Source organism: Astatotilapia calliptera, chromosome 22, assembly GCF_964374335.1.
Source record: "Astatotilapia calliptera chromosome 22, fAstCal68.1, whole genome shotgun sequence".
Lineage (NCBI taxonomy): Eukaryota > Metazoa > Chordata > Actinopteri > Cichliformes > Cichlidae > Astatotilapia > Astatotilapia calliptera.
Genome location: NC_137442.1, coordinates 34,631,513 through 34,654,839, shown reverse-complemented (window position 1 = coordinate 34,654,839; position 23,327 = coordinate 34,631,513). Strand labels below are relative to the sequence as shown.

General features: G+C 43.8%; 1 protein-coding gene and 1 long non-coding RNA gene across 2 annotated transcripts in view; one reads left to right on the top strand and one right to left on the bottom strand.

Annotated features, from left to right (window-relative positions):
• The window catches only part of LOC145423385 (uncharacterized), a 265,513-nt gene that overhangs the window by 25,712 nt on the left and 216,474 nt on the right, over window positions 1-23,327 (bottom strand). The gene's annotated exons all lie outside the window — the stretch shown is intronic.
• Window positions 12,596-17,091, top strand: LOC113029918 (G2/M phase-specific E3 ubiquitin-protein ligase-like). Its single transcript, XM_080295785.1, has 5 exons — window positions 12,596-12,632; window positions 13,787-13,857; window positions 14,059-14,148; window positions 14,272-14,582; window positions 14,698-17,091. The coding sequence occupies exons 4-5, from the start codon at window positions 14,423-14,425 to the stop codon at window positions 14,913-14,915; spliced, it is 378 nt and encodes a 125-aa protein (XP_080151911.1). The 5' UTR covers window positions 12,596-12,632; window positions 13,787-13,857; window positions 14,059-14,148; window positions 14,272-14,422; the 3' UTR covers window positions 14,916-17,091.

Here is a 23,327-nt window from a genome sequence, read left to right as displayed (position 1 = left end):
GATCAAGGATACATACAGGAACAAAAGTGGAGTAGAGGCTGAGGGAGAACAATATGAGGGTGGCATGGCAAGGTGTCAGTACCACCAGAGTATAAGAAGAAGGCATTCAGGTTATTTGCCTCCTCCAACCAGTATGACCAGCAACCAACTGTCCCACTCTCACTACAGCACCCCCCCCCCCCCCCCCCCCCACACACACACACACACACTCACACACTATATGCACACTTGACCTCTGCCTCATCGCATCTTCTTCCCCTTCGTCCTCCCTGACTAACACCCTCACCTCACCTGATTCCAAGTTTAGGTGAGGATGTGCTACCTCATAGAGAGATCACAGTATCTCAGGCTGAAGGTGATCAACTCTGACACTCTGGCCAGCAGCACTGGTGCACCACAGTTCACGGTGCTGGCCCCACTTCCCTTCACTCTATACGCTTCAGACTTCAACTACAACTCTGAGATGGGTCACTTGGACACATATAAAAATGCTCTCACACTCACACAACATGGAGACACAAAGAAACAGATGCTGTACACAAAATCACACTCTCTATACACCCACTATACCGTATTATAGTATACTTTATACTTCCATTTCGAGGGCACCAACACCTCCAGAGGGGCAATGTGCCCCCAGACCCAGGAGATGGTCCCCTTTACTCTGGGCTGGAGACAAGTAGAACACCCCAGTCCACATAGCAGGAGAAAAGCCCACCAACCTAGACTTTGACTATACAGCCAGCCCAAGAAGGAAAACAGAAAACAGGGATTTGAGAAGACCCTATGCCTCTCGTCACCTGCTCTTATGTGGTGTGCATTTAAATCTGGGAAGCATGGTGCCAAAGACCTTCTGCCAGACAACAGCTGGTGTCAGCTCGGCCCCTCCCAAGAACCCTTAATGCATGTCTGCTGGAAGATTAATAATGTTTAGGGCTGCTCAATTAATCAAATTTTAATCATGATAACGATCTGGGCTTTCAACGATCATTAAAAATGACTGAGCCTATTATTAGCACCTCCCTCATGCTTTACTCTCGCGCTACTCCGTGTGGCAAATCGAGCGCACTTCTCTGCATTTCGAACACGCGTCACAACAATTAAGAGGACCCGAGGGAAGCTCGGAAAGCTAAGCAGAAGTTATTTGGAGAGGAGAGTGACTGCTATTGGTTGAAAAGAGAGGTAAAAAAAACTTCAGTGGTGTGGAAACATTATGGGCTCGCGGAGTCAGACGTGGATCAAGTAGACACAGTGTGTAAACTTTGCTACGGTGTAGTAGCTGCACCACAGAGCAACACTGCAAAGTTCACTAAACATAGATGTTTACATTTTTCATTTATTTCTTATATTGCAAACATTTGCACTGTTATCAGTATTTGCACACTATTTTATGTTATTTTTTAAAGTCATTATTCAATACATTGTTATTGTTAACCCTTTAAAGCCAGTCAGAGCAGCATGCTCCGTTTTGCGTAACTATTTTTAAATCCCTGTAGAACCTGAACCGCGTAAGCTAGCGCAATAATTTGTTTTGCATATGAAACCAGAGGAGTTGTACTTACATCTTATGCCATCAGCTTGTCCTCGGTCACGGTTTCCTTCCACATAAAGCATTGCAAAAATTGCATAAAAAGCGCTTGCAGGAACAAAAACATAATATTCCAGAAACACGCTTTGCCGATCCGATCAGCTGTTCATAACACTTTCCACATTGAAACAGACGTCAGCGCGAACTATCGCATGTCCGCCATTTCCTGGCCGAAACCGGAAGTGACATCATTTTTCACGGAAAATGTAGTTTTTTACTTGTAGGCCTTAAAAGCCTATACTGGTAAGTCATGTTTGACTTTTCTGAATAGTTTCTGGGATGCTTAGAACTCGAATTGCACTGCTGGAAATAGTTTATTTTGATGCACAAGCTATTTTCTTTGCAACTTTGTATCATAGGATTGTTTTTTTGTTTTTCCTGCAGTATATAAAAATTGCTGTATCTCCAAAATAAAACTATGAAGACACTCAAAATAAGTTTCCTTTTGTTGTAAACTATTTTTTGCAACTTTTTTGTATTTAAAGTTTTGAGGGATAAACCTCTTAAATTTCTCCAAGTAGAAATATATATAAAAAAAACAAAAACAATTTTCAAATTTTTTGTAGTTTATTGCACTTTTTTGCAATTAATGTAGTTACTATAGACTTAATGCATACATATTATTAAAATATGGGCTATAACAGTTGTATTGATGTATAGCAACTTGAAATGCTCCCACAAATGGCACTACAACATGTAAAAAAATAATATAAGCTCTGGCTGACTTGGTTCTATGGTAGGTCTTAAAGGGTTAAATAAATATCGTCAAATAATCGAGATCTCAGTTTCAGTGAAAATAATCATGATCATCATTTTGGCCATAATCGAGCAGCCCTAATAATGTTTTTGACATTACTGAGTGGCTTCCTCTCACTCTCCATGGTACTCATAGCCATTGATCAGTGGTCATTGATCAATGGTTTTTGATAATTGGTTGTTGATCAATGATCATGAAAATTTGCATATTAATGATCAAGAAACTGAGAGATGACACTCTCATCTGAAACTCCAAGTCCAGTTGCATTTTTTTTCCCAAGCTCCTTAGACTACAATGACCTGAATGACTAAGAACCTAGACAGATATTCTGCTTAGTGGTGTCACTACTCATGGTTGCATTGTCCACATCACAGGCGAGGGATATCATTACCAGTATTGGGTAAGTTATTTTAAATTAGTAACTTACTTACATTACTAGTTACTTCTCTCAAAAGTACCTCAGTTACTTCAAGTTACTCGTTACTTTCAAAGTAACTAGTTACTAGGGAAAGTAACTTTGGTTTTACTCAGAATTCTCTTGTTAATGTGTTGCTTCCCTAACTGGATACCCAGCAAGATTGCCAGTCTTCTAGCTTGCTTATGTGTTAGGACTATCCTGCCACAAGTGCACTGTGCCACCTACCAACAGAAAGAAAAAAATAATGTGCATATTTCCACGAGAGAAATCCCATGCCTGGACTGTCATCGACTGCCGCCATGATTCTAGCCCTGTGTCACAGCGTCACGTGCGCTTTTTACATCCAACACGAAAACTGCAGTCGTGGTGCTTTCGATTGTACTCAGAACTCGGAAATTCTGCCTTCTGTTGAAAACATGCAGTTCTTTGAATCTTTGGGCTGAAGGAGGGACAATACTCGGTGTATCAATGCTCAATCAACAATCATTTATTTGCATACAATTCAACAATAAGAGCATTACAACGTCCGGACGGGAGAGATGCTACCAGAGGGTCAGGCACATGTCTCAAAATGGTGACGGGTTGCTCAGCTTTTTATAGTCTCTAGTGGCCCCCAGCTAGTCGTAAAAGCCAAAACATCACATTTTTTCTCTGTTACCGCGCCTAAGTTATGACCTCGGCAGTTGTTTCTCTGCTTTCTGTAAGGTGGGGGTGTGGAATGTGGTCTGTCTATCTCCCCTGTCTTAGACACAGAGTCTCCTGCTTACAACCTTCTCTTCATGATTCAACAATTAAGCATGTCAAGAAAACAGTGTAACACATTCCCAGCAGATCAAGGATACAGAGTGATGCACATTTATCTAATGAACTAATATGTGAATATGTTCTGTTAACTCAAAAGTATAATGAGAACTAAACTACATACAGATCACACACTCTATTTTAAAGGGTATAATATGATCTACAGCAGTATTCTAATTCAACTACTTTGATTACATATATAAGGTAACATATAATAACAGAATAATATCACACTTCCGAGTTGGAAGATGTAGGTAACACCAGACTGCAGATGAGCTACATACAGGGCTGGACTGGGACATAAAATCGGCCCGGGCGTTTTGACTAGAGACTGGCCCACCATTATAGGAAAAACCATAAAGCCTTTGAATGAAAACAAACGCTGTTGTGACAGTGATGTACACTGCATCTCCAAGGTATCCCATTACCCTTTATTAACAAAGCAGCTCCACTACTGCTCATAGGCTCTGATCATACCCACCTTATTACGCCTATTGCAGCAGTTAGACATGGACCATTTGGATCTCCTGCAGCAGTGAAAACCCACTTAGGATGGACACTCCAAGATCTGATCACAGACTTCCAACCCCAGAGGAGTCCCGTGCATGCCCGGTGTTTGTTAACATCTTCCAGTTCAGGTTCAGGAGAACCGCTCCAACACATCGTTGTGTCCACTGATGGCTCTGAATCCGTTCAGCCACCTCCTACTCTACCATCAGCAGTATCTACGTCGTCACCTGCAGTGCCACTAACACCAGTTCCACCGCCTGTGGCTGCCATTCCGCCAGTGGTCAGGGCACCGTCTGCTCCTGCATCACCTGGTCCTGCCTCTGCCAAGCCCCGTATATTGCCCCCAGTGCCCGCAAAACTGCCCGACCGTCTGCAGGTATGTGCCTGCAGCTGCATCCCACGCGGTCGGCAGCTGGACCTGCTTTGCCACCACCGCTGGCTACATGGTCGGCCCCCTGAACTGTTTGGCCTGCGTTGTCAACCTTCGGGTCGACCCCCTGATATGTTTTGCCTGTAGGGAAAGTAGCACACCTCCGAAAGAAGTTGTAGTGCAGGATAGAAACTATCAGACCTAGAGAATGTCTGATTCACCTGCCCCCACTTCCTGAAAAAGATTGACTCTAACCCTTTCAACATATTTCTCACTAGAAATATGGGGGCGGCTGTTGTAAAGGCTCACCTTTCAGCATACTCACTTCACCAGATGCACCTTGTTTCTTTTCCTCACCTTTGATTGGGTGTGGTGCTTTCCCTTAAATTGCATTCACCTGTCACTCGTTATATTAGGACTGCACTCACCTACAGCTCACTCTTTCTTCACTCCCACATGGGGTGGCAGCTGAGAGATAGCAGTCCATGTGTGTCTTTTCTTTTGGTCATTATACAATAAAATGAAAAACCCTGCAAGTGATTACTGACTGTTCATTCTCATTCTGACCGGATGAGCCCATGATGGTAACAATCTCCAACCTCCTCTGAACTTTCCTCCAAAACAGTACCAGTACAGTCTGTGACTTCGGCATGTGCAGTAACACATTCCATGAAGGCATTATAGTATGGTTGTAGTACCAGAGATTAGTTCAGCAGAAGGTAACAGTGTGTGTCCTTCGTCCTTGCCTTCTGATCTGTTGTCTGTGTCTCAAGCAGATTTAACAGTGGAACAGCAAGCTTATCCTTCATTAAAATAATTTGTTCAATCATGCTGTGACATCATCCAAGCTGGGAAAAGATCATCCGGTATATGATCATCCAGTATATGTTCTTCACCATGGTATACTCACAAAGAGGTGGTTTCCTCATGAGAAAGATCTGACTGGGTTGTGTTGCTGAATAAGTATAGACAGTCTGTACTATATAGTAGTACTGTAGCTGGGATAAAAAAGAAGACCAAAACCAGTCTAGTGTTAGACATTTTTTCTGGCCAAAGTGTGGCCAATTCTGTTTACACTCACACAAGAGAAAACAAATCCTTTAACTATTCCTTTCATCAGTCAGCCATTTCAACATCTGGTCATACAACATGTGGGTCCTCTGCCTCCTTAAAGGTCTATTTATGTGTTTTTCTTGACTGTAATCAGTGTTGGGGAGTAACGGAATACATGTACTATTACTATATATTTAAAATACAAAATATGAGTGTAGCCCGGATGGGAATTTGGGAGTAGATACTCGTAATTCCCATGGACTTAAACGCCACAGTAACATAAGGTGTTCACAACTAATGTTATGTGATGTAACTGTACCCTGAATGTAATTTGCCCTGTAATATGTCACAAGGTAAATACAGGTAATTAGAGCAATGAAACTGTTATGTTATACATAAAGTATTATTTTATGGTATGTAACTCTGAAGAGAGTTAAAATATTGTTCAGAGTTCTAATTTTCTGGAGGCCCGTGAAGGTAGCATGAAATGGGACCTGTGTATCTGTTGCAATGGAGGAAGAGAACGGCATGGAGAGATGCACGAGGTTAGCTAAACCAAAGTGAGAGACTCAGCTAGTTTTACTGAGGTTAACTAGCACAAAAGAGTGTATTACTAGAAAGCTAACCGTGGGAGAGCTTCGCAACAGAATGTGGGTGAAGTGACTTTTTGTTTCAACGGTCACACCACCGTGTAAAACTGTGTTTCCAGCTACGACTGCCGAGGCTAAAGGCTAGCCCGGATTGCTTGGCTGCGCCACGGAGGCAGCTGCTATGGAATGTCGGAGAGCTGGACAGTGACTGGCTAACGCGCTGTAGCAGAGACAGCATCCGGTCCGCAGGGAGAGCGGAGAGTGGATTTAGTTTGGGACTGGTGAACGGCAACCTACCGAGCAACTGAACTGTAAGTTGGACTTTCGTGCTCTTACTGGGGAGATGAAGATTTTTCTCCATCGTCCGCCGTGAGCAGCAAACAGGCCTGCAACAAGTGTGAATGTGAGTGTGTGTGGAGCCCATGTGTGAATATTGTGGATCTAGTGGATTATATAGCATATTTTTGAGTGTATATTAGTGAGTCACTTACCAAGAGGTGATAACATAATTTGTGTTGTTTAACATAATTTCAAAGGGAATTATTTCATTTACACGGCATGTTTCATTTGTTTATGAAGCTGGATATCATTTGAGTTAAGAAAAGGGTGTGTTGTACATTACTTTCAGTAAACGTTTGGTTTGTGTTAAAGAGTTGTCTGGGGTTGATTCTTTTACTACTGGTTAAGTCTAACTTGCAGGCAAAGGTTTACTGATAGTTTCCCCGATTCCTGTCTATACCAGAACCTTTTGTGGTATCTAGGCTGTAACGAACCTAACACCCCACCTAGGGGGTCCAAACTGAGGTAAGTGGATTTAGACTCAGTATCACGGGTGGGGTGCTACATAAAATGGAGGCACCGCTGGGATAAAGACTGGTAGTAATTAGTATTAACTTGTGACCCTTCCTTCCCCCCCCCCATCTCCAGCTGCCTCCCTCTTCCCACTCCACCACAACCACCCACACATGCAGGGCCTTGGAGTAGGGGTATGTCACCAGGGTGCAGAGGAGGCTACCCTGTCCCCTTCTAGCTTCCTCTGCCTCAATTTTATCCCACAACTTAGACATTCACATTGCTCACACTCTCATTACACATACATATAGGATCTTCGGGGTGGGCACGATACACGGAATCCAAAGTACCATCAGGGTGTACACCTCACCCCTGGCGTCGTTGCCCACCCCTCAATTTTAAATACACGTAGACATTGAGGGCTAGCAGGAGGGGCTATGCGCTTACCTGCTGCTCTCTGGCAGGTAGCTCCATGCCCTCCTGGGTTTTAATTGCACCTTAGAACACACATGCATCAACACTACAATGAGCGGGCGGAGGGAGGTTTGGAGTCTTCTCTCACCCCCATTCTCTGCGACCTGCTAGAGCGGGGGGGCTAGGAGGAGGAGTTGGCCATCCGACTGCGGTCTGGAGTGTGGGGCCTCCCTGCTGCTGCGGAGTCGGGGCGGTCTGCCTCTCCCCACCGCAGGGAAAAGTGTAACACCACCTGGGTCTGGGTGCAGTTCCCCCCTCCAGGGGCAAGGGTACCTAGACCCGGTTCGTAGAGTACGCTTGGGGAGTGTGATCGTGTGTACAGCGTCTCTTCATGTCTGTCTCCACGTTGGTTGAGTGTGGAGTAAGTGCATATGAGAGCATGAGGGTGGGAATGGATGTTTGTATCTGTGTGTGCCTGTATGTCTGTGTCTATATGTCAGGTTGGGTGTCAGACGCCACCTCTCTGGGGACATCTCAGGCCCTCCAAGGTATGGAGGTCTATCTCCCCCCACCACCACTTCCCCTGCCAGTGGCGGACTCCCTCAGATATCGGTGCGTTGGTGGTTCTTTGTGTCTGGGGATGGGCATCCAGGTACACACCGGCTCACTCCTTGGCGGCCGCTTATCGGGGCCTGGAGCCTGGGGCTCGCTCGGGCCACTTCGGAGGTGGGGTGCCCCCGGCCTCTCGGCCTGGGGCTCGGTCACTCAGGCACAGCTGGCTGCCGGCGGAACTCACGGGCGCGTCACTGCAGCTACCCCGGGCTTCTGCTCCGCGGCTGCTGAGTGAACCCTCATCTGGGACTCTCCTCAGCTCTTTCTGGGACAGTGGCGCGGCTGCCCCTCTGTTAGTCTTCCTTGGTCTCTTGTTTTTTGGGGGCCTCTGGATGTCTGGAGTTTTGATCTCCTCGTACCTGCTTCATGCCCTGGAGGACGGGGCTGTGGCCCCCCCCCACAACCTCTAGCAGATCATTACATGAAGGAACCTTTTAAAAAAAACAAAAAACAAGCGCGTCCATGCTCACAGGTGTACACACGGGTGATCACACCCACAAACTACACCCTTTTTGGCTCCTACCTCAAAGCACACTGTGTTCTGTTGATCTTATGTGCTGCACAATAATGCTTAATATTTAGTATTTACTGTCATATTCCCATATATCATTGTGATGTTGTTTATTCTATTACTCTTGTTCTCTTCTGCTTGTTTTCTTTTTTCTTTCTCAACAGGTGATCCAGGTGATCGATATATGCTTTTTTTTTTCTTTTCTTTCTTTTTTTTTTTTCCTTCCCATTCTGTTGGTTTTTGTTTTTTGCCCTTCTCCCCCGTCCCCCTTCTCAGCTGTTTCTCTTTCCCTCTTTCTTTCTCCCCTTCTTTCCTCCAGTCAAGTCTTTCCCGTATTCAGCAAGTGAAAATAAAATAAACAATAAAAGGTGAATCAAATGGACCATTATGGCAAGGCTGGGATGGTCAATTTGGTAAAGTAAATCCGTTGGGCATCTTTCATTGCCTTTAGACAATAATTCTGATGGCAAAAGAGCCAAACGGGACAGGCAAAAAAACTCCAAAAAAACAAAAAAAAAAACTTGTGACCCAGACAACCCTTAAAGAGAGAGTGATTTGAAATTATAGTAAGTTAAAGCAGAGCAAAATCAGTTTGTGTTTGGTATTGTGTTACACTATACACATACAGTAAGATTCACACACCCAGCACCAAGAAATGGCTCAGTTACAGCACTGGTGTAAAGGAGAAGGCCTTAACCCTTCGCATGCCATACTACTTAAAGATGTTTCTACGGTGGCCCTGAAGTGCAAATCACACCAACAAATTGCTAAACACAACAACAAAATTGAGAGGCCCTGAAGTGCAAATCACACCAACAAATTGCTAAACACAACAACAAAATCGAGAAACAAAAAAACAAATGGAGAATCACAAAAACAAAACTGAGAATCACAAAAAAAAAATTGAGAAGCACAAAAACAAAATTGAGAAGCACAAAAACAAAACTGAGAATCACAAAAACAAATCAAGAAGCACAAAAACAAAAGAAGAATCACAAAAACAAATCAAGAAGCACAAAAACAAAAGAAGAATCACAAAAACAAATTAAGAAGCACAAAAACAAAAGAAGAATCACAAAAACAAATCGAGAAGCACAAAAACAAAAGAAGAATCACAACAACAAATTAAGAAGCACAAAAACAAAAGAAGAATCACAAAAACAAATCGAGAAGCACAAAAACAAAAGAAGAATCACAAAAACAAATCAAGAAGCACAAAAACAAAAGAAGAATCACAAAAACAAATTGAGAAGCACAATTACATTAAGAAAACCGGAAAGGGTAGGTACCAGTCGGCAACAGGAGACATCACTGATTGGATGTCCGATCTGTTCGTCTTTGGAACCGGAAGTTACTCTGCCTGTGGCGCATTTCGTTTGAAGAAGAACGGCGGAATGTTTTGTCCTAGCTGTGGGAAAAAGCTGGTTGAGGAGTCGCCGAACTTTTGCAGCGGCTGTGGCGAGAGGCTTTATCACGCATCTTGCATCGGAGACACTTCACTCCCATCGAGTAAGTTAATAAGCATAATAAAATGTTTGTTATTTATTGATTTATTAGCCTAGCGTTAGCTGTTTCCAGCCCATAGCAGACCAGAGGGCTGTTCCACTAAGCGAGCTCAGAAAATCGAGGCTCATTTGAAAATGCACGCAGTTGTCAAAATGACTGCTCAAGACCTTTCTAGTAGTGAAGGTTTGAGGGCAGTTCTAGTGTTAACAAACCTCGCAGCTAGGGTGCCACGGACCAGACTTGTCCACAAGCATATTGCATAATGAATGAGCAGAAAGACTGCAGGTTAGCCTCGTTCCTGGAACCGAATTTGGGGCAATCGAGCCTGGATTTTCAGAGTGAGCCTGGCTTTTGGGATTAGCTTGCTTCGTGGAACAGTCCTCTGAGCATTTCCACAACTGAAACGATAATAAATTAGTTCATTTATTATGTTTGGTTAACTTTAGGAACTAACCCTATTATGTGTCTATACATTAAAACTTACTGGTGTAGAATTGTATTGGTCAATAGTATCAGTTGCATTGTCATTCCTTGGTAGAAATTTTCTAGTGAGATTATTCAGTGTTGTCCTTATTTGCGTGTTGTGTGGACAATGGAATGTTACATGAATGAATGTCTTTAATGTGTGACATTGTAGTACATTTTTCCTTTGTTTCCCTTTAGCATCACAGACTACCTCAAACTGCCCGACTCCAACCTTCAGCACCTTCATAGAATACAGAAAAAAGAAAAATGAAGAGAGGCAAAAGTTTTCTGAAGGGAGGAAGGGCTTAAAGAAAAAGGAAAAAAGAAAGGTTCAGGTAGTTTGGCTAGCTCAGTCTGAAAACAAGTTGAGGTTAATTTTCTAATGACATTCTTTTGTTATTCCTTAGGGGAGTTGTGTAAAAAATGTTCAGTGTAGTAAAGCTATCCAGAGTAAGAACAATTGTTTACGAGTAATTGTACATTTAGGTTGTCAGGAAGATCCCTCTTTAGCAGTTAATAAATATTCAAGTTTGAATAGATCTGCTTAGAGTCATATTAGTATCTACTTGGCCCATTGTTCATGTGTTTTTTCCTTACAGATAAATGTCGGCTTGATGACCATAAAAAAGGGTGGTTTGAAGCCATACCGTGGAAAAACAATTTTCCTAACAACAGACCCTGACGCTACTGCCACAAGTCTGCTCAATCAAGCTGTTAAAAAAATGAAGGACTTTAACAAAGATCTAAAAGATGGACCTTTCCTTCTTCTGTATCCGGATGGCACTGAGGTCATTACTGTCCCTGGAACACAAAGACCATTTACACTTGAGGCTTATAAGGCTGAAGTTGGCAAGCCTTATCAAAGAATCACTGTTTTCATCTGCTTGAAGAGTGACTTTGAAGATGGTAAGCTGCTAATGTTTGTTTTGATTTTGACACACATTCCCTTAGTTTCAACAACTGCTAATTTTGAAATTGTAAAATGATAACATTACGCATAAAGCACGCAAGTCAATAGCATACCTACATTAAAATGGTGAATGGCCTGTATTTGATATAGCAACTTCTAGGGTTCTACAACCCCCCCAAGACACTTCACAACAAAACCAGTCATTCACCCATACACATTCACACACTGCTGGTGATTAGCTACAATGTGGACACAACTGTCCTGGGACTCACTGACTGAAGCAAGGCTGCTGTACACAGATGCCACCTATCCCTCCCACTACCACCACCTGGCATGGAGGGTGAAGTGTCTTGCCCAAGGACACAACGACTGTGACAGACTGAGCAGGGCTCAAACCTTCAACCTTTTGATTACAGGGCGGGCTTTTAACTCCTCTGCCACCATTGCTGCCTAAATTAGCTTGTATATGTTATGTTTCTTCCTGGAAACATGAAATTCAGCCATTTTTGGATCTACTGAGTCATGATTTTTAAATGCTAACTTTATGCCTTTCGTATTAATCTATTATTCATGATCAAATAAAGTTTCATACATTAGTATGAATTTAGTTTGCTTAGCTTGATTTGTTTTCATGTTTTGTAGTTGGAGAAAACTCAGACTTGTCTGACTCTGACCCCGAGATTGTTATTAAAAGGCCCTCTGAGTTTGATCTTGCTGATACACTGGTAAGTACAATTTAAATTTTTTTTTATAGAGTTTTCTTGTTGTTTAGCCACCACCATTTGCCTCAGTTCAGTAAAACAGTTAATAGTTAAATGTGAAATACATTTTGTGTGTGTGTGCGTGCGTGCGTGCGTGCGTGCGTGCGTGCGTGCGTGCGTGCGTGCGTGCGTGCGTGCGTGCGTGCGTGCGTGCGTGCTTGCTCGCGTGCGTGTGTTTGTTTTTGTTTCAGCCATGGGAACTTCAACATGAAAGCAGTCCTTTACAGAAAGCGGCAGAATATGAGTAAGTGATATTTTAAGAACATGTAATCTTTTACTGTTTTTTGCCTAAACTTTTGTATTAATGACATATACACTTTTGTCAAGGTTAAAGGTTCAAGGTTCTTTTTTTGTCACATGCATAGTTATACAAGTATAACACACAGTCATTCATTCTGTATATGGTTTTTGGAACATGGACTACATAATACTTGTATTGCTTGTTTGTTAATCAAGATGCTTAAATATTTTCAAAGTGTCAATTAATATTTTCACAGTACACAACAATAATGCTTTTCTTTGTTCTCTAAGGAAGCGTGCTGGGGATCTTGTGCTTGCTAATGAAGTACAACAGGTAAAAAACTATTTTATTAGTAAAACAGTGCAGCAGACAATCTCCACCGCCTTTACTTTGCAATTAGATGACGATTCACTGTTTGCTTATTACATTCATTGTTATTATACAATGCATTTCACATCATCAATTTTCATACTATCAATAGATTATAACATCCACCCCTTAAAGGTACACTAAGTGAAATAATCACAAAGCAGTCTAATGTCTCAATCATGTTGGAAGGAAGGTTACATTGAAACTAACTGTGTATGACTCGTCTTTGTCATCTAGAATCTTCTGGCGCTGATCCGTAGCCATGAAACTCATGGAACGGGAGGAGGGAGAGTCACTCGTTTGTTTATAAAGATAGACTGTAGTACACAAATTTGACCACAGGATTTCTTATTTCATTCTTACTTACTGTACCTTTAGATAATCTATTGGGATAGGAAACCTAAGGTACATCCATCTACTTCCGGACCATGGGTCCCATACTGCTAAAAAAATAGGAGTCTATGAGCCAATAAAAATTATTTTCTGATCCCGTTTGATGTGTATAATGGATTTAAAATATGATGTCCGTGAAGTATATAAACACATTTTGATGCCAAAAAGTGCTTAAGCGACAGGTGGCAAAGGTTATTTTATGTTTTGTTTGAAAAGACGTGGCGAAATGTAAATGTTCGTCTCACAAAATTGACATCATCGAACCAGACACAGAGAAGAGGAAAAGCTTAGTTTTGTTTAGCGAGCTTCGAATCCTTCTTCCAGGATGATGTGGAGAAAACCACTATAAATCTGGCCATGTGATAATTAGCAGCTACGCTGGGGGAGAAAAGCTTCTGAGGCGACATCATATTTGCGACATCTGACTTGTAGTCATTTTAAGGACAAATTTTTACAAGCTAACAAATCTCAAATTACATTACAGACATAGTCGAAACACAATTATTTATTATTTAAATTGAAGTACAACATATGTGTGATTCAGAGAGTAAGGCAAAGCAGACCAGAAAATAACTTTTATAGCTCCATTCACTTCCATTCATTTTTCTTTTGTTCAGGGACCCACGAGCAGACCAGAAGGGGAGGAGACTTAGGCTCCCTATATTAAAATAATTATCAATTGGTCAAATATGAATTTTCATTCATCCTCTTTTCTGTATTTCCAGGTCATAGATTTGGAAGAAGAAAACGATACAGGCACTACTGAATGCCTCACTGTCGAGAGCTCCTGTTACAGGTGCGTTGTATCTTGAGTAATTATTCCAGAGGTTTGCACAAAATATATACACACAATTATTATAAATGTATGTAGTTTGACTCTTTTACATTTGATTCTTCAGAAAAATAAATAGTAGAATCGTTCTATAAAAGTGGAACTGCATGTTTATGCATTTGTATTTTTGCATCTACACTTTGTGTACATGTTTTCACTCTGCAGAAACTACACACAGCTGTTTGAACCGATTGTGATTGATGATGAAGATCCTACTCCTAACGAAGCCAAAGCTGAGCCCCCAGAAGAACCTGTGTTAGTAATTTAAACATTTGAATCCAATTAACCGCCATCTTGTTCTGTACAAGACATCATGCAATCATGAGAGAAGTATATACACCTTTAAAAAATAAGTTTCCCTTTTTCTTTTTTTTTTAGAGACACCAATTTGGAGGCACATGAAATTATTGCAAATTTGGCACTGGAACTTGACCACAAGAAGGTCAGCAGGTTCAATATATCAAGGTCAGCTGTATGGGATGGAGCTGTTAGAGGATTTCGACGCAGCACATACTCTGACAACTACGACATGTTCATCAAGTTTAATGATGATGCTGGCAGCTTTGAAGACGGTTTGGATACAGGTGGCCCGAGGCGTGAATTCCTCACACTTCTTATGGGCAGTCTGAGAAATCGCCCCATCTTTGATGGACCTCCAGAGAGCCGTTATCTTGTATATAATTCAAGAGGTGGATGTTTTCTCCGTAATTATTACAATGGAAATTTTAATAAAAATTGGCTTATTTTTTTCATTAGCATATTTAATAGCAATTAACCATGATAATTATGTGCCCTGTATTACAGCTGCCAGGCAAGATGAGTACTTTTTAGCAGGAAAGATGATCGCTGTATCCATTGTGCATGGGGGACCAGCACCACATTTCCTCTCCAAGAACCTGGTCAACCACATCACAGGGAATCAGAGTTTCAGCGCCACTGTAGAAGATGTGCAAGATGAGGAGATCACAAAAGTTCTACATCAGGTAGAAAATTACCTAGGCTCAGGGAATGGGTTTACTTAGAAGACACTTGGGGCCAGTTTAAAAGATTAAATCAGGATAACAGTTATCCGTGTTGGATCATATCTTGAAAGTAGGTTCAAGGTAGATTCTGTAATCTGAAAGGACAGATTTCCACCTCCCAACAACACAAGTGAAATAACAAATTGATTATTTCTTTAATCCAATGTTTGAATGAATCGTAAAAGTAGTGAAAATTATTTTTGTTTTTCTTACAGTAAACCTTTTTTTTTTTTTTTTTTTTTTTTGTTATAGGTCCTGAAAGCTGAATCAGAGGAGTCTTTGCATAATCTTATTTTGCAAAACAGCACAATCTTCCAAACTGCTGGATGCCTCAGAAATGTCAAGCCTTGTGAGAAACAAGCATTTGTGGAGGAATACCTCAGATGGTACATCCTTGAAAGAAACCAAAGTGTCATACAACGGTAAACTCATTACTCCTTTTAAATTCAGGATGGCCAGTTGCTCATCACAGCAGCCACTGACATTTTCAGACCTTCAGATGTATATGAAAAAACTGATTCGGTAGCATCCGGTGATCTGATGAACAACAACTTAATTCCTGAGCCACTGTTGCACGCTATTAACCTTTTGACACTAGAACTCTAATTTAGTATACATTTATTGTTCACAATGACCCATAATAATGTCATGCAACATGATTAATTTTTCAGTTATTTATAAAAAGAGGTGATCCCTTTTTCGACACACTTGTTTATTCCAGTGTGAAAGCACTATTTTTTTTTTTTAAATGCTGAAATCCCAATGAGCTCTTCTTTTTTTGCTGTCACAGTTAATTTATGAGCACTATTAATTATTTTTGTGTATGCATTTGAAATCTGTCCAAATTTATAATGAAAGATCTAGTAGGTAAAGTCATTTAAACACAATTTAGAAGACTGCAATAGTCATAGCTATAAACCAATTATTAGTTATTTGTCTATCCTTTGCAGATTTAAAGATGGACTGGAAAGTCTGAATTTTTTAAGTGCACTGCAAAAACATTCCAGTGTGCTGGCCCCACTCCTATGCTTCTCTGCAAAGGCCCTGACTGCTTCAGAACTGGAGAGCATGTTCAGACCAGATCTCAGCCCAGCAGGAAGCAACAAGCGGCATAAGGAGGTCCTAACACTTGGCTTTTGGGCAGATTATCTCCTTGATTGTGAAGGTTTGAATGGCCGTTTTTATTTGTTTATAGTTTTATGAAAGGAGAGGTAAGGAAATTAATTTTCTGTAATGTACTACAGTGTTTACTTTCTTCTTTCAGAGAAGGCAACAGCAGTGTGTCTGGAAGATTTGATGATGTTTGCCACAGGGCTGACGGCAGTTCCACCGGCAGGAATGACACCACCACCATGCATCCAGTTTTTAAGTGATTCGCCTTTTCCAGTTGCAAACACCTGTGCAAATACTCTGAAGCTACCCATCTGTGACTCATATGGCATCTTTAAGGCCAACATGGACTTTGGAATTCAAAATGCTCCAGGATTTGGATGTTCTTAAATCAGCAAGGTCATCAAGTTACAGTTACTGAGTTACCCTGTTAAGTAGTGTGCCAACGGCAGCTGAACCTAAGCAACTTCCATATTGTTAAACATTTAGTTGTTTTTTCTTAATATTGTGTATGTTGGAAAAGTGACAGAAATGCTGGACACTATTTGTAAATGGTTTTATTAAAGAAAATTGTAAATGTTTCCTTGTGGTTAAATGTTAATATTTAAATTCATGCCAGTTGCTGTATATTATGAACAATATTATATTCAATTTAGCAAGAGGGAAAGGAAACACTACTAACATTAAAAAAATGAAGGAAAAACAGAAGGGCTGGAGCACTCAAGTCCAAAGGTTTTATTAGGTGCAAAAAAAGGAAAGAAACTAACGTTTCAACACAGTGTGTGTCTTCGTCAGAGTAACTCTGACAAATGTCATTACAAACTGAAGTTCAGTTGGTATCTAAAACCCAGCTATGTCCTTCAGGGCCAAATACAGTTCTGTGGCCGATTCCCAGTCTTGTGGCTGCTGCAGTGTGTTTTGTTGTACAGCCTGTTGTAAATATTCCTCAATGTTTGGATCACCACACAATCCAACCGGTAGCCCCTCCTCGGGAAACACATCCAGTTCCCTCTCCTCAACAGCAAATCCACAGTCTCTTGAACCATATCTGCAAAATGAAAATAGAACAGTGAAGGATTTTTTGCTGACAATATGGAACTATATAAATCAACGCATGCAGTGACATGTTATAAACTGCTGTATCATACTTATGTGTAAAATTATGAATATATATTAACCAACTTAAGCAATAACAACACCTTGCATTTAGTTTGATGCAAAAGGTTAATTCATTTTGTTAAGAACTCAAATACCTGTGAGGCAAGAGATAGAGTTCGTTTGGAATCCCCCCTGGACACGATGCAAGTCTGCTTGGCCGGATCCTGTGTTTGTTCCAGAGGTCTTTGCATTCATCCAGGTCTTTCTGTAGAACCCCTCTGAAGCAGAATCTCAGCAAGCATTGGTGTTCGTGGCTTCCATTTAAGTTTCCAGAGTCTCTTAGGTCTCCAAACAAGTCCATCCAAAACTGAGACCTGGGTATATAATTAATATTTAAGAATCAATTTAGCTTTGTTCTTGGTCATTTTATAGGGTTTGTTACATTTTGGTCCCATTTAAAACATGCCACAAATGGATGTCAAACAAAGTAATGCATATTAGTTTTCCATAAATATTGTAGCGACCCTGCAGTAATGTTCTTGTTAAAAATGCTGTATTCTTTTCACTCTGTTCTGTGTGTTGATTGTGAGGAGTGGAGAGTTTGGTCTGAGTTTTTCATTTTGTATTGGCGTCGTTAAATCTAGGCAAGCATGCTCATTTCGGCACAACAGCTGACAGTGACCATTTTGAGTTCCTGCAATAAAGTGACGGCTGTTAACGTCTATCTCATCCAACTTTTCAACACGTCCAGCAGGACGCTACTCTATTTTCTTAAATGCATGTAAAAAAAACGATCTGATCAGCTTTCACTGTAGCTTACACCTACCAGACACAAATGTACCCACCTTCCTCTTCTGAAATAAGACCACCATGACTCGATGCGCTGATTCCCAGTAGATGATCCGTAACTGTGGCTTGACGATCCAGCATAATAGTCCGTGTGCGCGTGACGGAGGGTACACTGTATTGCTGCCATAGTCCCATTCTCAGTCCCGAAGTCTGTTCGTAATCTCATTGGTATCACACCAAGACTCTTTACACAGTTTATATAATTGTGAGCTATAACAGCCGGGTTGTTGTTTGTTGCTCCACACACAAGCCACATCAGTCTTCTTGAAAAGCCATCTATACATCCTGACAGGGCCAAGCCAAAGGGTTTCAGTTTATCATAGCCATCTACATGCCATATGTAATTGGGCCCCATGGAGTGATACGTGCGTCTTGTGAACCTCCTTCGAGTTCTCAAAGCGATTCCTTGAGGATTTAGTTGTCTCAACAGCCTCATAACTACATCACGCTTGACACGCAGCTTGTGTTTTTGTTTGAGAACTTGCCACATGGTCCGATATCCAAACAATTGTCCTGGTCCTCGAAGCTCGGCCAAAATGGCACGCCTCACCTCAGGAAGTGGAGAATAGTTGCCTCGTCTGTACAGTCCAGATTCTTTTAAATGCGTTTTCAGTGTACGCATACTAATTGAAATGTCACGATTACACTTGAGCATATCCAGTATCACCTCGTATGTATGTCCTGAATCAAAATATTCTCGAATAGCGACAGCTATGTTTGGGTCACCGCTAATGTTCATGTTTGAAAAAAATGCGCCACAGGCAGAGTAACTTCCGGTTCCAAAGATGAACAGCGCGGACGTCCAATCAGTGATGTCTCCTGTTGCCGACTGGTACCTACCCTTTCCGGTTTTCTTAATGTAATTGTGCTTCTCAATTTGTTTTTGTGATTCTTCTTTTGTTTTTGTGCTTCTTGATTTGTTTTTGTGATTCTTCTTTTGTTTTTGTGCTTCTTGATTTGTTTTTGTGATTCTCAGTTTTGTTTTTGTGCTTCTCAATTTTGTTTTTGAATTCTCAGTTTTGTTTTTGTGCTTCTCAATTTTGTTTTTGTGATTCTCAGTTTTGTTTTTGTGCTTCTCAATTTTGTTTTTGTGATTCTCAGTTTTGTTTTTGTGATTCTCCATTTGTTTTTTTGTTTCTCGATTTTGTTGTTGTGTTTAGCAATTTGTTGGTGTGATTTGCACTTCAGGGCCTCTCAATTTTGTTGTTGTGATTAGCAATTTGTTGGTGTGATTTGCACTTCAGGGCCACCGTATGTTTCTGAGGACACAGAGATTGAAGTCATAGAAAGAACTCTGCAATCCATTAAAGTTCTTAGACGTGTGAAGGTTAGAGGACGTATGTATGATCCCCAGAGCAAGTGTTTGACCGTACTGTGTGAATGCAGAGAAAAGGTAAATACTAAAGCCATTCCTCTGGACATTCTAGCTGATGGCAGCAATTCACCCTGGAGAATCATCGGCCACTTAGAGGAGGAGGATGGTTTAGTTGACCAGCTGGTTGCAGATGACTGGCAGGCACCTCAAACTGATTTGGGACCTGCCGCCACACTTCAGGCCTCCACTCCTGAAGCAATCATCAGAGCTGTTGGAGACCTTCTGGAAAATACCTCTAAGCCTGCCAATGACAATAGCAGCTACAGGAGGTTGCGCACCTCCTCAGGGGTTGTCCCCACACCCCCAGGAGAGGAGCAGTTGGAGAACTGGAAACTACAGGCTCGACTGATGATAGAGGAATACGATCGGCCTGACAGAGAGAAGAAAATCACGATAATGGAAAGTGTAAAGGGTCCCGCGTTGGAGCTTTTACAGGCTGTACGATTTAATAACCCTGAAGCAACACCTCAAGAATACATTGATGTGATTGAGAATACTTTTGACAGACCAGAAACAGGAGAGTAACTCTATTTTGCCTTCAGAATGCTATGTCAACACAGAGGGGAGAAACTTTCTGAGTTTCTGAGAAGAATGGAGAGATCTCTGAGCAAGGTGGTCAAAAAGGGAGGTCTGTCTCCTGCCCTCATTGACAAAGCACGTCTAGATCAGCTCATTAAAGGTGCAACAGAGTCTGACCTGATGCTGTTAAGTTTGCATTTAAGGGAATGAAAAGATAATCCCCCTACCTTTCTGCAGCTGTTAAATGAGGTCCGCACTGAAGAGGAGCATGAAGCTTCTCGGCGCAGACTTAACCTCAACAAAGTCGTGCATGTCAAAAGCGCTACTGTACCCACAGGCCCAGACCTCCCTCTCCCCAGCCACCTCCTCCAGCTTATCCGGGGGAATACCAAGGCGTTCCCAGGCCAGCCGAGAGATATAATCTCTCCAGCGTGTCCTGGGTCTGCCCCGGGGCCTCCTCCCGGTGGGACGTGCCTGGAACACCTCACCCAGGAGGCGCCCAGGGGGCATCCTTGTCAGATGCCAGAACCACCTCAGCTGGCTCCTTTCGATGTGGAGCAGCAGCTGCTCTACTCTGAGCCCCTCCCGAATGGCCGAACTTCTCACCCTATCTCTAAGGGAGAGGCCAGCCACCCTTCGGAGGAAGCTCATTTCTGCCGCTTGTATCCGCGATCTCGTTCTTTCGGTCACTACCCACAGCTCGTGGCCATAGGTGAGGGTAGGGACGTAGATCGACCGGTAAATTGAGAGCTTCGCTTTTACACTCAGCTCCCTCTTCACCACAGGTGCAGCGTCCGCATTACTGCAGCTGCAGCCCCAATCCGTCTGTCGATCTCCGGCTCCCTTCTCCCATCACTCGCGAACAAGACCCCAAGATACTTGAACTCCTCCACTTGGGCAGGAACTCATCCCCGACCCGAAGTGGGCACTCCACCCTTTTCAGGCTGAGAACCATGGCCTCAGATTTGGAGGTGCTGATCCTCATTCCCGCTTCTTCACACTCGGCTGCGAACCGTTCCAGTGCGAGCTGGAGGCCCTCACCCGATGAAGCCAACAGAACCACATCATCCACAAAAATCAGAGATGAGATTCTGAGGCCACCAAAGCGAAAGCCCTCCCCCACTTGGCTGCGCCTAGAAATCCTGTCCATAAAAATTATGAACAGAACCGGAGACAAAGGGCAGCCCTGGCGGAGCCCATCACCCACCGGGAACGAGTCCGACTTATTGCCGGCAATGCGAACCAAGCTCTTGCAACGGTTGTATAGGGATCGAATGGCCCGTAGCAATGGGCCAGACACCCCATACTCCCGCAACACCTCCCACAGGACACCCCGAGGGACACGGTCGAATGCCTTCTCCAAGTCCACAAAACACATGTAGACTGGTTGGGCAAACTCCCATGCACCCTCAAGTATCCTTGAGAGGATAAAGAGCTGGTCCAGTGTTCCGCGACCAGGACGAAAACCGCATTGTTCCTCCTGTATCCGAGGTTCGACTAGCGGACAAACTCTCCTTTCCAGCACCCTGGCATAGACTTTCCCAGGGAGGCTGAGGAGTGTGATCCCCTGTAGTTGGAACACACCCTCCGGTCCCCCTTCTTAAAGATGGGGACCACCACCCCGGTCTGCCAGTCCACAGGTACTGCCCCTGATCTCCACGCAACATTGCAGAGGCGTGTCAACCAGGACAGCCCTACAACGTCCAGAGCCTTCAGGAACTCGGGGCGGACCTCATCAACACCAGGGGCTCTGCCACCAAGGAGTTGTTTAACTGCCTCAGTGACCTCGCCCCCGGAAATTGGCGGGTCATTCCCCTCATCCCCAGACTCAGTCGACGTCAGCAGCGCTCCGCCAGCACTATACACAGTGCAGGTAGAGCACCGCTTTCCCCTCCTGAGACGCCTGACGGTTTGCCAGAATCTCTTCGAGGCAGTCTGAAAGTCTTTTTCCATGGCCTCTCGGAACTCCTCCCACACCCGAGTTTTTGCTTCAGCCACTGCCCGAGCTGCATTCCGCTTCGCCTGTCGATACCTGTCGGCTGCCTCCGGAGTCCCACAGGCTAACCAAGCCCGATAGGACTCCTTCTTCAGCCTGGTGGCTCCCTTTACCTCTGATGTCCACCATTTGGTTCGGGGATTACCACCACGGCAGGCACCAACCACCTTGCGGCCGCAGCTCAATGCAGCAGCTTCGGCAATGGAGACGCTGAACATGGTCCATTCGGACTCAATGTCCCCAGTCTCCCTCGGAATGCTGTTGAAGCTCTGCCGGAGGTGTGCGTTGAAGATCTCGCGGACTGGGGCCTCTGCTAGACGTTCCCAGCACACCCTCACTACGCGTTTAGGTGCACCGGGTCTGTCCAGCGTCCTCCCCCGCCACCTGATCCAACTCACCACCAGGTGGCGATCAGTTGACAGCTCAGCCCCTCTCTTTACCCGAGTCTCCAGAACATATGGTTGCAGGTCTGGTGATACGATTACAAAATCGATCATCGACCTACGGCCTAGAGCATCCTGGTGCCACGTGCACTTATGGACACTCTTATGTTCGAACAGGGTGTTCATTATGGCCAAACTGTGATTAGCACAGAAGTCCAATAATAAAGCACCGCTCGGGTTCAGATCAGGGAGGCCGTTCCTCCCAATCACGCCCCTCCAGGTCTCGCTGTTGTTACCCACGTGTGCATTGAAGTCTCCCAGCAGGACAACAGAGTCTCCAGGTGGAGCACCTTCCAGCACCCCCCCCCCCCCCAGGGACTCTAAGAAGGCCCTTCCAGCACCCCCCCCTGGGTACTCTGAACTGCCACTCGGCGCATAAGCGCAGATGACAGTCAGGACCCGTTCCCCGACCCTAAGGCGCAGGAAACAAACCCTCTCGTCCACCGGGAAAAACCCCAACGTACCGGCAGCAAGCCGAGGGGATATTAGAATACCCACCCCAGCCCGCCGCCTCTCACCAGGGGCAACTCCAGACTGAGACAGAGTCCAGCCCCTCTCCAGGAGACTGGTTCCAGAGCCCAAGCCATGCGTAGAGGTGAGCCCGACTATATCTAGCCGGTACCTCTCAACCTCACGCACTAACTCAGGCTCCTTCCCCACCAGAAAGGTGACATTCCATGTCCCTATTGCCAGTCTTGGCAGCCGGGGGTCAGTCCGCCAGGGCCTCCACTCCTGGCCGCCACCCGGCACACAATGCACCCGACCCCTATGGCGCCTCCTGCGGGTGGTGGGCCTGCGGGAGGATGGGCCCATGTCACCTCTTCGGGCTGTGCCCGGCCGGGCCCCGTGGACTAAGGCCCAGCCACCAGACGCTCACCCTCGGGCACCCTCCCCGGGCCTGGCTCCAGGGCGGGGCCCCGGTAACCTTATCCCGGGCAGGGTAAACTGTTCCCCCGATATCCTTTTCATAAGGGTCTTCTGAATCGCTCTTTGTCTGGTCCCTCACCCAGGACCAATTTGCC